This window comes from Xenopus laevis, chromosome 9_10S (assembly GCF_017654675.1).
Source record: "Xenopus laevis strain J_2021 chromosome 9_10S, Xenopus_laevis_v10.1, whole genome shotgun sequence".
In the NCBI taxonomy this organism is placed as follows: domain Eukaryota; kingdom Metazoa; phylum Chordata; class Amphibia; order Anura; family Pipidae; genus Xenopus; species Xenopus laevis.
In genome coordinates, this window is record NC_054388.1 from 60,192,675 (window position 1) to 60,209,034 (window position 16,360).

The following is a 16,360-nucleotide window of genomic DNA, read 5'->3' on the forward strand; positions in this document are numbered from 1 at the left end:
TTTTTGGAAGAAAAGGTTCTTGAGAACATGAATATTTCCCTGGTGAATTGTGTGTTCTGATGGTGGAATACTCTGAAATTACCATAAATTTGGACCTGGCCACAGATTAAACCCATGGAGATGTTGCGTAGCACTGTGTAGCTATTGATTAGCCACTTAGCCATAGCCACAGTGATATTATCACCATGGTTTGTCCTTAGTCAGTGAGGCAGACAAAGAGTTCTCTTTAAGGTTTTCCAATAACATTTACAAAATGGGTTCAATATAACAATAGATAGGTGGAATTTCATTTATTTTTATATTCCTGTAAGCCAACAGACTCTTTTAATTTGAAGGTGTATGCAGCTGTAGTTGTAGATATAGATGTAGCCAGAACGAAATCCATTAACTTCTACATGTTCCAAAACAAACCTTAGCCAAGGAATGAAACATGTTTGGAAAAATGTAAATATGGAGAGGTGCTGAGCCCATTCTCATTTCCAGAAATGCAGGCTATAAAGCAGGAGGCAGGTGTTACGATGACTCACATGCATGTTAATGTGCCTTATCCAAGCCATTGTTAAGTTAAAATTAGCATCATATTATGAATATATCTATCCCCTGATAGCATCAGGAACTATATTAAATGTTACTCAGTTAGTTGGGGAATAGGAGATTCAGCTGGCACAGTCTCTGGGCTCTAGTTTGGCTCATTCATGCGTTCGAAGGGCCAGATGTTTCTGTGCAACCAGCCAGACAGAGGAATCTCTCCAATACAACAAAACACATTGAAGTTGCAACTCTATTTCAGTCTAGTATTGGCACTAAATGTAGGTTATAGAGATCCTAACATCCAAATAAAGAATTTTATTTACCCATGGCTTTACCTGAACCAAGACGAGTAATTTCCTTTTTAAATCGCCTTTCTTTTTCCAAATCTACAAAACCCCTACTACAGGCAAGTATTTAAAAGAAAAAATACCCTTTTATGACATCACATGAACCAGTTCTCCACCCCCTTAGGCTGGCAGAGTCATTCAACCTCTCCCTCGCCTTGTTCCATGTTGAAGTGATGGACTCTGGGACCTCTACTTTCAACAGAATCTGTGCACTGACCACCATAGAAAGTGAGATTAAATAACTCTGGCAGGATAAGGGGGCGGACCCTCTCCTCATTTAAGTTCCAGTTTGTCATGCAAACAACTGCCTGGCTGTTTTTTAACATTAAACAGTGGTAAATATAATTTGCACTGGAAAATTAGGACCTGCCATTAATGATGTAACTGTAGTGCAATACTTTTGGCTATATGCTAAATGTTACGTTGATTAAACTATAATAACTTGATAATACAATGTCTGTACCTCATCAATAAAGCACAGGCTCTGTGTTTCCCAATTATTTGTATGTACCACACACTGCAGCCTGACAGTTATTGTGTCTTTATTTGATTAAATTCTACCAGCGTTATATGTTATCTTTGAGATTATATCTGTTTCCTCCTAATGCTCTTACTGAATAATGCTTGGTTTTACGAGATAACTTCACAAGTACACAGAATAGTTCCTTAAATGAGCCATACATTGGCGGTGCTTGTACATTTATATATTATTGTTACGTTCTGTAACTGTGGACAGGTAGGAAGAAGGGAGCCTTTATACCAGATAACCCGGTGTATAACCATAAATAGGAGAATGGTTTAATTAAAAAAAAAGTTGCAAAACAGTAACCAATGAATAAACAGAAATGAGAGTTACCGGCAGGCAAAGCAATTTCCAATCAAAGGCAGGCAAAGCAAAGTCCAGTCAACCGGCCAAACGTCAGGACAGGCAGCTAGCAGCGAAGGTCTAATAAATAAGCTGAGGTCAAGACAGGCAGAAGTCCAGAGGTAAAGTCCAAGGAGCAGGCAGAGGTCAGTACCATGAGATCACACAAAGTAAGCAGGGAATTAGTGGGAATGTCCAGAGAGCAGGCAGAGGTCAGAACCAGGAGATCCAACAAAGCAGGCAGGGAACCAGGACATCAGAGGTTAGGAACCTGGAACAAGACAAGGGTACAATGCAGTTGCAGGCTAGATCTGGTTGGGGAGCTCAATGATCAAGCAACCAGGTTGCTTGTGACAGGCTTATAAAGGGGCTAGATTGCTAATAGACAACAAATGAAGTTAACAAGGAATGAGGGGCAAGAGAGCAGCAGAGAGAGATAGCATAAGTCCATCATAATAACAAACCCACACTGACTGTAATGGTAAGGTCACACTGGGAGATTTGGGGAGATTTAGTTGCCCAGCGACTAATCACCTCTTCTTTGGGCTGACTAATCTCCCCGAATAGCTTCCCCCTGTCTTCCGCCTGCTAGAATGAAAAATCTTCTGCGGCATGGGACTTGCGGCGCTTTGTTTTCCAAAGTCATCCGAATCGACTAAATCTCCCTGCATTTCTCAGTGTGACCTTACCCTAAGAGGCCCCAGTGGCTCGGGAGAACACCTCATGTATATTTCAGCAAACAGAAAAGAGTTTGATTTCCGGCATTTCCTGACATATATTTCAAACAGACACAGATGGATCCACCAAGTTCCTGGTTTAATAACGGAGATATTAATATTGTGTGCCAGTGGCCTCTAGGGCCCTCTCTAACAGCAGCTTGACTGGCTAAATATTATAGGTGCCATTTAGGCCTTTGAGAAAAGCACACTGGGAGATTTTATAGTGCTCTTTTGGTAAAACCATTCCTTGTGCTACACTAAGCCATTATGAAATAAGATACCTCCAGAAAGATTTAGCCATTTGAATATTTTTTTGGCCAACCAAGTACTATGTCTTATATTCTATGTAAAATCACAAACTAGTAAGATAGTAAACAAGTAGGGGCACATTTACTTAGCTCGAGTGAAGGAATAGAATAAAAAATATTTCGAATTTCGAAGTATTTTTTTGGCTACTTCGACCATCAAATTGGCTACTTCAACCTTCGACTACGACTTACGACTTTGAATCGAATGGAACTAAAAATCGTTCCACTATTCGACCATTCGATAGTCGAAGTACTGTCTCTTTAAAAAAAACTCGTTTGATCGATGGATTAAAATCCTTCGAATCATTCGATTCCCCATGAAAACCCCATTGGTGAACTGATGTAGTCTTCACCTAAAATGTTTCAGTAGTATAATCCTGCAGCCAAATTCGGCAGATGTTAAGGTGCATGACTATTTTAAGAGCTGCTGCTGTAGGCCTAGGGCATAGTAAATAGACATGGGGGTGAGGGGGGGGGCATCTGCAATGTCAAGGCAGAGTTCTGACTCTAATGCTTTATATGTTATACTGAAAATGAATATATGGAGTGGACACTGAATATTCAATGTCCTACAATCTAAATTCCTGGGATTCAGTTTTTAAGAACAATGATACAGTGATGGAAGGGCAGTGGTGACAGTTTTACCCCACCAACAGACCATTCTTAGTATACTGTAATTACCAAGGCATCCTGACAGCGAAAATCTGTTGTGTAATCTCATTATTTCCAGCAATTTGCCCCCTGAGGCTGATCTATTTTGACTGATCCTCTAACAGAAGTGTATTATATTGCGTATAATTTCATAAATCAGACCGATGGGTCCTCTCTGTCTCCTCTATTCACAGGTCTTGTGCCTCACTAGTTGCTAACTTCCCCTTATATTATATTATTACATATATCTTATTATTATAACCATTATACTGGCATGTTTCCTATAATAAGGTGCAGCAATATTGATACTTCCAGGGCATAATTCAAATGTTTCTTCTTCCAACAGAATGCAATGAACCTTCCCCCTGACAAAGCAAGGTTACTCCGCCAATACGACAATGAGAAGAAATGGGAACTCATATGTGACCAGGTAAAAGTACTATATATACACACGTGGTTACAATAAGTCTAGGGTTCTAGGGTAATGGCATTTAAATTAAGATCATGAAGCTCTGTAAATATGTAGAGATAATACATAGCATATATAATACCTAGCAGGCTGTTATTTGCTGGATAAAAGGAAGAACTTTATTTATAATTTTCCTCTTCCAGCCATGATTAGATGAATCAACGGGGGCTCTGCTCCTTCTATTACCAATGACTTTAATCCTTACTGGGGTCCCAGTGCCAGGCTGCAGAGTCATTAGTTCTTGACTGACATTGGTATATTTCCCATTTCCCATTTGTATGTGATGTACCTGGCTTTGACAGACCCCATGACAACTTGCTTTTAGTGCCAAAATGTCTCCAAAATGTTAACTCAGCCACACATTTTGCAATGTCCAATGCATCCCTGCTGCACACAAATGCCTCGAGACTGATGTAACTATGGAGAAAAGTGACCTTTTGTTCAGACATATTGGCATGTGCCCTTCATTTGAGGGGACTCTCTGCCTCTGGCCTACATGGTGTCTGCTCTCTATTGTACTTGCCAAAATAACCAAATCAGACCAACTGCTCTTTCTATCTGCCTGACATTAATCTGCAACAATTTCTTTCTTCTTTGTGTCCCCATGTAGCCTTTTGGCAAGAACAGAGCCAATGTACAGTACAAGTGTACTGCCATTATGTGCAACGGGTGCTGGGCTGGCATGGTCCCTTAATCTGAATGGATGTATGGGCCTACTTTAATTCATTTTTAAAATGATTTTCTGGTCTTTGAGCAGTTTTAAAAATAAACTAAATGCAGTAATGTAAAGGGCAACTAACCATCTAAAATGGATATAATATAATCTGGGCATAAGGCTGCCATGGGGTATTCAAGGTATTGAATTTCCCTCCAGTCTTGGCTGTCCCTCTGCTGGCTTTTCATCTTCTGCAAGTGATTTTCCTGCATCTTATACATCTGCAGCTTTTAGGGAATTAGAACTTCCAGCAACTATACAGCTGGAAGGCCTCACATTGGTTGGTCGAAAATGACATGTATATAAATATAAAATAACACACCTTGTTGAGTGCTTTGGCCACCCATATGTTCTCAATAAACAGGCACTGCCACCCACCTACAGTGGGCTTGGGTCAGTGCCCTGTAGCATGAGCTGCACAGGGTGGAGCTTATTTACATAAATGGTGTGTTTCTGTGAACACTGTTTAACCACAGATAGTTTGGATTTCGGGTAGACCAGGTGGGATCTCTAACAGGGGAGTTACAACAGAAACAACAATGCCAATGGATTCTGGAAAGCCCATGAATATCCACTGCCCACAGGTGGTTTTAATTGATAGTCAGTATCAATAGACGTACATGAAACAGACCCCCAGGCTTGAGTAATAAGATACTAAGGGCTAAAAACGTATAGTAATTTTGGGACCACTAGAGGCTGGTTTTTGGAAAAGAACATTCTGGAACAAGATAGTTGATATTGTTACTGACTTTAGATTGTAAGCTCAACGGAATGATATATATGATATCTGAAACCGGGCAGAATATATATATATATATATATATAAAGTAATAATATGTTCCACATGCTATGACTAAAGGAAAGGAGTAGGACAGGTAAAATTACCGGGGGTTCCAAATTGTTCTGCAACACTTCTAGTTTGTTGGCTTCAAAAATGCATCATCCGACTGTACTGTTTGAGAAGCACTGCTCTGCCATTTTGTTCCAGTGTTCCAGGCCCCCCAAGTATGTGCCCAATACAAACATTTTCCTTTGATTTCTAAACTGGACATGTGCTCAGCTTCAGTTGGCGCAGAAGCGCAGGGTATTAGGTAAGTAACTAGAATCAACAGAGGGTGCCTAAAATCTTGACACTCTCCAATGATTTTCCCATTCCTTTAATTGTACCCACTTAAAAAAATGACTGTTAATAAAACATTTTTGCTGATCTTTGTTTTTTGCCCTGAGCTGAAGACCCCAAGACTCCCCTTTTTTTCAGCTGATTGCAATTGCAATAGCAGCTGTCGAGCTTTACAAGAAGTTCACTCATGTTGAAAGGCAGTTGGTTCTCCCTTCCGTTTTATGTAATTTGAGGCCCAGACACACTTTTTCAGCTTTTTTCTTAAATTGGGTTAAGCGTGGGCAGATTGAAACCTTAGCCAAAAGGCCGGAATTTATTTTTATCCCCATCTATGCACTCTACGGCAGCCTGGATATTCCAATATGAAAATGCACAGTGGCCGTAATATCCTGTTTATTCTAGGAAGGGCCTCTCTGGAAAGCCGACCTGGCACAATTACAAATCCAATTTGGCAGGAGCAAATTGAATATTTTTTTAGGTTCCGGACATGAAAGCTCATTTATCAGTTCTAAGACAGACGGATAGATCCTGAAAACCAAGTTCACAGCCCCACAGAGCTGCCAAGATAAAGCAAAGTAAAAGAAAAAGTCATTTTTTTAATTTATGATGTATGTTTTCTGGAGATTCTTGGTGGTGGTCCGAAGGATAGGAATAAAGCTCTACTCCTTCCATTTAAAGGCCTGTTCCTAGCTTTGTTTTTTCTTTTCAATAGCAATACAAATACATTTTTGTTCTATTTCAGGGAAAGAGTGAAATAAAGGACTAATAATAACCTTTTTCGCATAAATGACTCAAACATACAAAGCTTTGGTTTAGTCTGCAAGTAACTAAAATTCTAATAAATTTCCTTAGTATAAATGAGTGTTTTCCCCCTGAAATAAACAGCAAAGTGTCTGGGCAGAGCTTACTGTGTGCATAGAGTGTTCAGTCTTCAATGAATTATGAATCACAGTTACCATATGTCTTACTGAGCAAACAGTTCATAGTGTATGGTTTTCTTTGGGTACTCAGATATCCTTGCATATTCAAAAAACATAGGCAGGCTGCTTCTACAATATAGACACCCATTGGCCCATGCCTAGGATGGCAGCTTTTGGGGACAGGCCAAGGGCCTGTAAGATAAGGTAGATAAAAAAAATTAAAATGAAAGTTAAATACAGCCCTCTATACAGACAGGTCAATTGGCTTCTGCTCAATAAATATCTGTTTTGATCAAATCAGTTGAATTGGCCTATGGATTGGCCTGATCTTTTTACATTCATTTAATTTATTACTAGCGTCTAAGAAATAAGCAGTTTTAGACTGCTCATACTAGGCTCAGGCTAATAGCTCAACTGATAGAGGGGCTTGTTTATGACTGCACCTGCCACAAGTGCAGAGTACAGGGCCTCATTGTGGCGTGTGGCCCCTGCCACCACTCCTTAAATTGCACATTTGAATGACAGTGTTAGGAGGCAGGTAGGGACATGTATTTCCCCCTGCTCTTATGAATACAACACTGCTGTATTGCAGACAGTGCTTTATTCATTCAAGAGAGTGAAAATGCAAGGTGCATTCTGAATGTAACTTTGCTCTACCTGCAGTTAACCCCAGGGTGGCCGACACTGAAGACAGAGCTACTGAGTTGAAAGCCTAATCAGCAGTCATAAATATTTCAGAATCCACTAAAAATAGAAAATGAATATAAATTCCAAAAGTGGTCAGAGAAGCAGAAGAAAATGTGTTTACCTCAATTAGTTTCTTGGGTTTAGATCCCCTTTAACTGGGTTCATGCACAGAGCAACCACAATTCCTCAGTGTTCCTTTTAGCTCTCCCTATCCTGATAAACTTACTTAATAATGAAATCAAATACTTCCTGCATATATATATATATATATATATATATATATATTTTTATATATATATATATATATATATATATATATATATATATATATATATATATATATATATATTATATTATATTATATATGTATAATTATATATATATATCACAGTATTTGTTCTCCCACTTCCCCTTTTTCTAAGCTTCCTGTGTCCTTGCTTCTCCTTTTATGCAGGAAGTCAGTGGATGGCCTCTCCTGTCTCATTTTGTTTCTTGGGTGCTGGCATGAATAAGACGGTGGCATAGGGAGACTAACAACTTGGCACCCCCTGGTGATTCTACCTTTCCTTGTCCTTTAGTGTATAGTGGAAAGCTGTTCAGAATAACATACTCTTTCAATATTTTATTTGTATATTGGGTTTTTATTTGTATGTTGGGTTTCATTCTGAGCCCCTCCTGCCTTTTGTGACACTTTAAAATAAAGGTTACAATAGTAAAACAGAGCCACTGTTCTTGTCAGTCCCAACTGGTATGGCTGACAGTGCCGGCACAAATGAGGCAATCCAAACATGTGACATTCATAACCTTTGGACAGATTTATTAATCTTTTTTTTCCAAGATGAGATAATACAGTAGTTCATTTTAAAATCGTGCTGCAGACCGGAATGTAAAATGCTTTTGTCTGAAGTGGCAGGTTGGCCTTTGCTGTACTATAGATCATAATACGAATTGCCAGAATGTGGGATCAGGACAAACATTGTGCAAGCAGAGACTGTGTGACACGCTCATGTGGCTTTAAATTAAACAGCTTGAGTCTATAGAGTTGCTCATTGAGTATATTATAGGATGTATAGTCTGAATGTGGAGCATGAATTTCTTCTACATCTGTTAACACCCCATGCAGGATTTTTATAGGGCCATCACACTGATTTCTCATCAAACACTGCCATAAAGGAGCTTTAATATTAGAAATGCACAGAAATATATTTTGAATATATTGTAAAATATAAGGATATTAGGAATGCCGTGACCATATTAAGGCACAACATGAAGGTCAAGTTATTTTACACAGGTCATGGAACTCTGAGATGATTTTTTTACATCCACAATATTTATTATAATACACAAGTATCAGTGAGTCATCACTAAGCACCAATTGTAACAAATGACATCACTAAGCAACATTTATATTGATATTGTTTTATGGCTTGTGTTTATTATAAAGATAACGTGCACAAGAGCCATGAATAAATGTGTGTCACGTGATTTATTGAAAGATGTGTGTTATATAGTAAAATATGAGAACATTACAACTCACTTTAGAATTCTTAGACTTTTATAACAGCATTTATTGTCACATGTTTATAATAAGGATTTTTTTTTCTTTAGGAAAGATTTCAAGTGAAAAATCCCCCCCACACATATATTCAGAAGCTGAAAGGTTATCTTGATCCGGCAGTACCAAGAAAGGTAAGAATTAATATCCTGCCCCATGGGGTTTCGCTCGACTACTGGTTTCTCTCGTGCCTCTTAGAGTCAGGGCACACAGGCAGATTTGGGGAGATTAGTCGCCCGGCAACATATCTCCTCTTCTTCAAGGCGAAGTCCCTGAACTGCCTCCCTTCCTTCCCGTCGGCTAAAATGTAAATCGCCGGTGGAATGGCACTCGGAGCAATTCGTTTTCTGAAGTCGGCCGAAGTTTCCTGGTGGGGCAATTTTGGACAACTTCGGAAAACAAATTGCTCCAAGTGCTATCCCGCCAGTGATTTTCATTTTTTGAAGACAGTTCGGGGAGATTAGTCACCCTGAAGAAAAGAAGATTTTTCACCGGGCGACTAATCTCCCCGAATCTGCCTGTGTGCCCTGACCCTAAAGGCAGGGCACATAGGAGATTTGGGAGATGGGCGACAAATCGCCTTTTCTTCGGGTGACTAATCTCCCCGCAATGCCTTCCCACCGGCTAGAATCTAAATCGCCGACAGGATGGCACTCAGAGTGCTTCATTTTCCGAAGTCGTCTGAAGTTTCCTCGTGAAGCAACTTCTGGCAAATTCGGAAAATGAAGTACGCCGAGTGCCATCCCGCCAGCGATTTAGATTCTACGCGATTTGTCGCACTGCACTTAGGTCATTGCCCAGTATATGGAGAAAAGGAACTTCTATTCAATATAAGAGAGAGAAAGAAAGAGGGATACAGAGGAAATGATAGAAGGAGCTATTGAGTGAGAATCATAGAGAGAATGGTAGAGAAAGGGGATAAGAGATATATTTGAGAGCAAGAGGAACAGATAGAAAAGATTGAGAAAGAATGAGAGAAATGAGAGATACAGGCAGATAAAGCAGGATATGGAATCTATTGGAAGGAAAAATTGGCACTGCTGTAAATACATTCAAGAAATGTACAAAGGCATCTGAGAAATAGGAAACATGATTTATAATAGAAACTATTTAGAGTGCACCAACAGCCGACCTGAAGCCTGTGGCAGGAGACAAGTCTTGGCAGGAGCAGAAGGAACATCTTGGAATACTGTTTTATTGCGAATAGCATGTATAATTATTAGCATTCGGCAGCCCAGATGGACTCATATCCTGTGCTGATGGCTTTTGCAGCCTTTTTTGGACAAAGGAGAGAACCCAAGATAGATCATATTCCTTACCACTTCTGTCATTCTGTCTGTTCCATGCCTTCTTGTGCTGTACGTTTAGCTTATATTACTGCCTCTCCGACGCCTTTTTCCAGTTCTTTTGACTTTTTTTAGCCTTGGGATGTCCCATCTACAGTTCCCAGCATCCTCCAAGAATTCCAGAAGTCCTCTTCATAGGAAAAGTTTGAGAAAGTGGCACAAACAAGTTCTTATCAAAAGATAAAACGCATGCATCATTATCAAAAACACTTTACTTTGACTGATTCAGAGGAATGAAAAAAGGCTCTCAAATGCAGGTTAAACGTCTCAATTTGGCTTTTCCGAGGTAGATGGTTAAACATGGAGTAATAATGATAGCCCAGGTTCACTTACCCATAGCAACCAATAATATGTTTGCGCTTATTACTAGGTCAGTTGTAATTTTACCCCCTGTAATACAAAATATATTGCTGCTTTTTTTTCCCAAAATATTAAACAAACCTCTTGGGGAGGGAAAAGCAGTTTATGGAGCAGAACTTCACAAAACTCTGACACTGTATAATTTCTCCATTAATAGAAAGCTCCTGGTCCCGAGCTGTACCGCAAGTGTGTAACGTTTGGCTGGAACTCTCATAAGCAGAATGTTAAAATCCGTGTGGAACAGTATCATTATATTAGAATTTTGTCAGCCCTTTTTGCCTCAATATCTGGGACAGATTCTAATAGTACAGTTTCGTACTAGGCTCAACAGCTTAAAAAAATGTAAACCATCAAAAAAGTTTATTTTTTTTCTACTTTTCATGTTATTATTTTTCTACTTTTCAAGATATTATCACTGCTACAACTGGCTGAAAATTAAGTTTGTGGGAAAAGGAACTTTTTGCTTTATTACGCTCCTTAAGGTGGCCATATAAGGGCAGATTTAAGATGCCGATATCAGTCCTTTAGAACGATTCGGCAGCATATCTGCCGTGTATGGGGCATTCATTCGGGCCTCCCCAATTGATATCTGGCCAAAAATTGGCCTGATATAGATCGGGAAGGTGTGATTTTCCTTTGCAATCGATGACTGCATCGGCTAGTTGATGCAGTCCTCATTGCATTGGCATCCATTGCCATCAATATAATCTGATCGCTTGGCCCGAGGATTGATCGAATAAACCCGATATCGCCCTGCCTTCGGTGGGCATATCGGGAATCTTATAGTGTATGGCCACCATTAGAAAATTAAGTTAGTGAGCAGAGAATGGTTATCTGACTTGTCTGTGGTGAGTTTTAAGAAAAGCAACATCATAAAAGAACTGGGGAGCACCAAGGCAGAGTTCTAATCCCCCTAATATGGGATAGATTATATTCTTAGGTATGATGATAGACTCAGTGGTGAGTATACTGGGGAGAAGAAGGAATTAAATGGTTAGCAAATTGCAAGGGTGCAGAGGATTTTATAAATCTAAAGGTAATGATTCCTCACTATATACGATCTTTGCTGCTATATTTAGAAGCGTAAATGTTGAAAATTTTTAAAAACAGTTGAATTTGATGGACGTGTGTCGTTTTTCAACCTAATTTACTACGTAATTATATATTTGTTGGAATTCATGTTAAAAAAAAGTAGAACTTCCATATGACCCTGTCTTTGTTTTTGGTATGTGATTTCATAACTTTGTAATTTCCATCTTTTTCTCTTCAGAAATTCAGGAGAAGGGTACAAGAATCTACTCAAGTTTTAAGAGAACTGGAAATCTCTCTAAGGACAAACCACATAGGGTAAGGATTGCTGACTTTTGGTTGGAAATGTCTGTGCCCATCAGAGTAACAAAGTTCCAAATCTTTTAATGCAGTGACGTTCAGGCTTCTTCTGTTGGAGCCCTTTACGTTTGAGCTCCGGAAATTGGTCGGGCACTCCTTTAGCTCACAACAAGTTTACAAATAGCTGCGACCAATACTGTATATTGGCTATTAAGCCGTAGGTTCAAAAATATCCAGGAAGGCAAAATACCAAATCTCACCATTAATGACCTACAACTTAGGACAATATATACTTATTCTACGCAAATCTTACCCCAGCTGGTCTAACTGTCCAACTGTTGAATGTATGGGTGCAAGGAATTTTTTGACTGTGTATCATGGACATCTTTGATCAATCAATCAAACAGCCATCCTGTAAATGTCAAAATAAAAGGGCTCATTTACATCCACAAGTGCAATTGTGGTCCCCTCAATTCCCCCACAGTTGTGCATAAAACCACTTTCATTAATAATACTACTTGAATTAAAATGTTCTTCTTACACATCTCTGTACTTGTAATCAGTGCCCCAAAAGCCACCTAGTTTGGGTAAGCCTGGCAATATTTGGATGTATTGTCTCAACATACCATAAACCATTAAAAATTGGCCTAAGGCAGTGAGGTAAACACAAAAATATGCATTTTCTATAGACACAATTTTAAACATCTTAGGTCTGTCCAAGTTCTATGGGATACAAAACATAGTCTTTGCCCTGAGTAGTGAGTTAAAGGAGAAGGAAAGTCATCATTCACTTGGGGTGCCAAATGTTAGGCACCCCCAAGTGATTGTATTGACTTACCTGAAACCCTGGGCCGGTGCTCCTATTAGGAGAAAACTCACCGAACTTTAACTAAAAAGTTGACTATTTTGTTCAACTGCGCATGCGTTTGCCCTGAAAAATAAACAAAGAACGAAGAAAAGAAAGATGATCGCTCCGTGGTGCTCACTGGTATAACCAGGCCGGTGCAGTTTTCAGCTGATAGGAGCTTCATGCCTTTCCTTCTCCTTTAAGCAAATGCTGATTTTAATAGCAATGGTTTTTACAAATAACATTAAAAGCACTGAAATTTTTTAATAAATGCTTATGTTTTCTTTGAGTAGTCAAATTTTTAGTTTGGGATTGACTTGCCCTTTAATTATTACTATTATTATTATTATCATCTCCAATGGATGTCAAATCCTACAATCTGTATGATACAGTATCTCAATGAGATTGTTACTGTTGGACATGTATAAACAAGTTAAATCATGGCAACTCCTCAGGAACATGCTGACATCCCACCTAGACAACACTTTCTGACCACCAATGGAAACACCTAACCCTTTCATAAGACTAAATAAAATAAAATATATTGCTATACAGTATACATTGCTATAATGCTTTTTCCCTTCACTCCAAGAGTTAAGGCTGAGATTATGTGCAGCTGATTGTGCTTTGTACCAGCCTATTACATTTAACCACAAACATTTTCTAAAAGCTCTATTGTTCATTGGAAATATATGTAATAATTATACCTTTTTATTTTATTGGGCATATAAACACCCCTTTTATGTAGCCAGATTGGTGAGATCAGCTTTTTTTATGCTCTTTTCCTCGGTTACCTACTACAGTCCAATTATTCTGCCTGTTGGTCACTACCGTCCTATAAACTAAAACATTGGGAACTGTGGAAAACGGAAAAAACACGTCTTCCCGTAAGGCTCTATTTTTAATACAACCACATCATTTAGTCTGGGCTTTTCATTTTGTTATGGGCCTTTCATCAGTCTGAGTTATGCATTATGGCACTGAATAAAGGCACTTTTTGGCTTGACATTGATTGTATATTTTCTGCTGAGGCAGTAATAAGAAGCCTATTTACATTTATGTCCCTTTAAAGAAAAAACACTGTTCTTATAGACTTGGCCTTCTTGTATTTGTATCTAAATCCTTAAAATAGTTCCAGTTTTAGCAATACCACCCCTATAAGACTAATGCAGAGATTCGTTTTACTATTTTCTATGAAGAGTTCCTTTGTTTACCCCAGCAGAGACCTTTCTGTGACCAGGGAATCAAATGTTATGGTGAAATAATAGCTGCTTGTATATTAATCTACCAGTTAATATGTTAATATCTCTAGCTGAGTTGAAGCCTATGTAATGGTGACCCCACCAGTCTAGGTTTTCAACGTCTTTTTCAACTTTCACTTTCCTGTCCATTCGATGAGAGAACTGGGACAAAAAAAATAATCACACACCAGTTATTATTAATTAATACCCCTACAATACTTCTCCATATAACCAGCTTTACCCCAGAGAAGCAAGATGTCTCTATTCACCCTGTCCTTATCAACCCTCTAATCAAATTCTCACTCTTTTAGTAAAAAATGTATATGAGAGAAAAGGAGTGCTTGTGCACTTGTGTTGTTTACAAGCCACAGGTTGGGGATCACTGCTCTAACCCTACAGAATACGGATTTCTTCTACACTTAACAAACACCACCCCATAGAAACTCCATCCCTGAATCAAGTCAGGATCCAGACCCCTGAAAGCAAAGTGTTCCCCATTATTACTCTTGTATTATTGTTCTCGTGTCTTGTTTTTTTTTTCAGTGCAATGGCAACATATGGAAATAACTGTAAATGTCCATCTTATGTTTGGCAGGTGGGTGAGAGAGTTCCTGAATGAAGAAAACAAAGGCCTGGATGTTTTAGTAGAATATCTTTCATTTGCCCAGTATGCTGTCACGTAAGTTCAGAGTATTGTACCGCTTCCCTAGCGAAGTAGGGAATATTAAAGGGAAAGTAAATCTGAAATTAGTGTTTTCTATTGAAATTATGAGACCTTTGTTCACCTCAAGGAGAAGTTCGTTGGGCTTCATTAGGCTTGTAAAAATTGATGTGGTAAATGTGAGAAAAGAACTGTCTAGCAAAAAAAATGTGAGATAAAATCTGAGGTGTTGGTGAGATCAAGGTGAGACAAAAAGAGAATGTTCCTCTATATTTAATAAATGTGCCCCTTTTTGTGCAAAATATATATACATAGTCTGTTGCACTTTTTGATGTAATCTGCTGTGGGAACCCTGGAACTACCACTATGTCCGTCACAACTTCTCCAGCCTCCAACTTCCTTGAAAGCTTAGCTATACCTCCAGAGTTAAGTTATTCTGCTGTATGAAGGGTGCTATCATTCACAGCCTACTGGGTGTCCCTGGGTGGGCACCCATATTAAAAACAACTCATTGTGGAAGTCCCCGTATATATATAAAAAAAAAAAAGATGCATGCAATAAACAGTGATGATTTATATACCGTGTATTGTTCACAGGACACAAAACCCCTAGATACCCATAAATCATTTCATGTCTGAAATCCCCCCACCAAATGGACCGTAGGAAGGAAGCAAGTTCCGGTCAGATTTGTTTGAAACCTTTCTGGACCTTTTCTATTTCCTTTCAGATTTGACTTTGAATGTTTGGAGAACAATGTGGAAAACAGTGTAGATAAATCCAAACCTTGGAGCAGATCCATTGAGGATTTACACAGGGGAAGCAACTTACCATCCCCTGTAGGCAATAGTATCACTCGCTCTGGACGTCATTCTACATTAAGGTATTAATACTGTGGAATAACAGTAACATTTATATTGAATATATCTATATACTGTGTATACACAATAAATATATAGATGACTGCATTGCAATACTTGTTGGTAGCTAGTTACTCTGAGTGTTCCTACATTGTCAGCAATGATATAACAGGGGAACTGGCTTCTTCTACCCACCCCAGCACATACAACCAAGTCTGATGTAGGTATAGGGCAGAATGAGTGACCTAAGTTATTACTTACCCAGTGCAGGGCAGGCTGCATGTCTCTGAGCAACATGAGTGCAGTTATGCCTGTATTTGGCAACACTGTATTCACAAGGGGTGGTCAAGTAGTAAAACACATACGGTATACAATTTTCACCCATTTAAACTTGGGTCCATAGTAAATGACCCCTTTAGTCGGTTGTGGGTTTACAATCTTAAAATATGAAGAAACAAAAATCCTAAGTGCCAAGTTTGTCTTTGGCTGTAGATTCGGCCTCGTGTAAATCAAGTGGTATGGCAACTCCCACTCACTTGCATAGTTTTTGACCAAAAGCTTCCCTCAAAGCCAGAGGATTCTGGGAGTTGTGTTGTGGAAGTTGGACATCCTTGAATTACATAACGTTTCCCCTCCATTCAGCCAATATAGATTGCTCTGGCATCTTCTGTGAGTCCTGCCCTGCATAGGCAAGCATAGTAAATCTGACAAGGAGAATCTATATTGGCCTCCACAATGGATTTGTGTCCTGGACATATAATAATTTAACAATTAGTTTGCCTTTAAAAAGGCAAACTAAAAAGTGACATAAGATATTATAATAACAACAACC

At 38.9% G+C, this 16,360-nt stretch overlaps 1 protein-coding gene across 8 annotated transcripts in view; it reads left to right on the forward strand.

The window, feature by feature from the left end:
• Positions 1–16,360, forward strand: part of LOC108702264 (formin-like protein 2) — a 105,899-nt gene that overhangs the window by 54,120 nt on the left and 35,419 nt on the right. For all 8 annotated transcript variants that reach the window (XM_041579212.1, XM_041579211.1, XM_041579217.1 and 5 more), the window contains exons 2-6: positions 3,768–3,851; positions 8,941–9,021; positions 11,864–11,940; positions 14,606–14,689; positions 15,399–15,551. In XM_041579212.1, the coding sequence (XP_041435146.1) occupies positions 3,768–3,851; positions 8,941–9,021; positions 11,864–11,940; positions 14,606–14,689; positions 15,399–15,551 (479 nt within the window). The remainder of the gene's footprint in view (positions 1–3,767; positions 3,852–8,940; positions 9,022–11,863; positions 11,941–14,605; positions 14,690–15,398; positions 15,552–16,360) is intronic.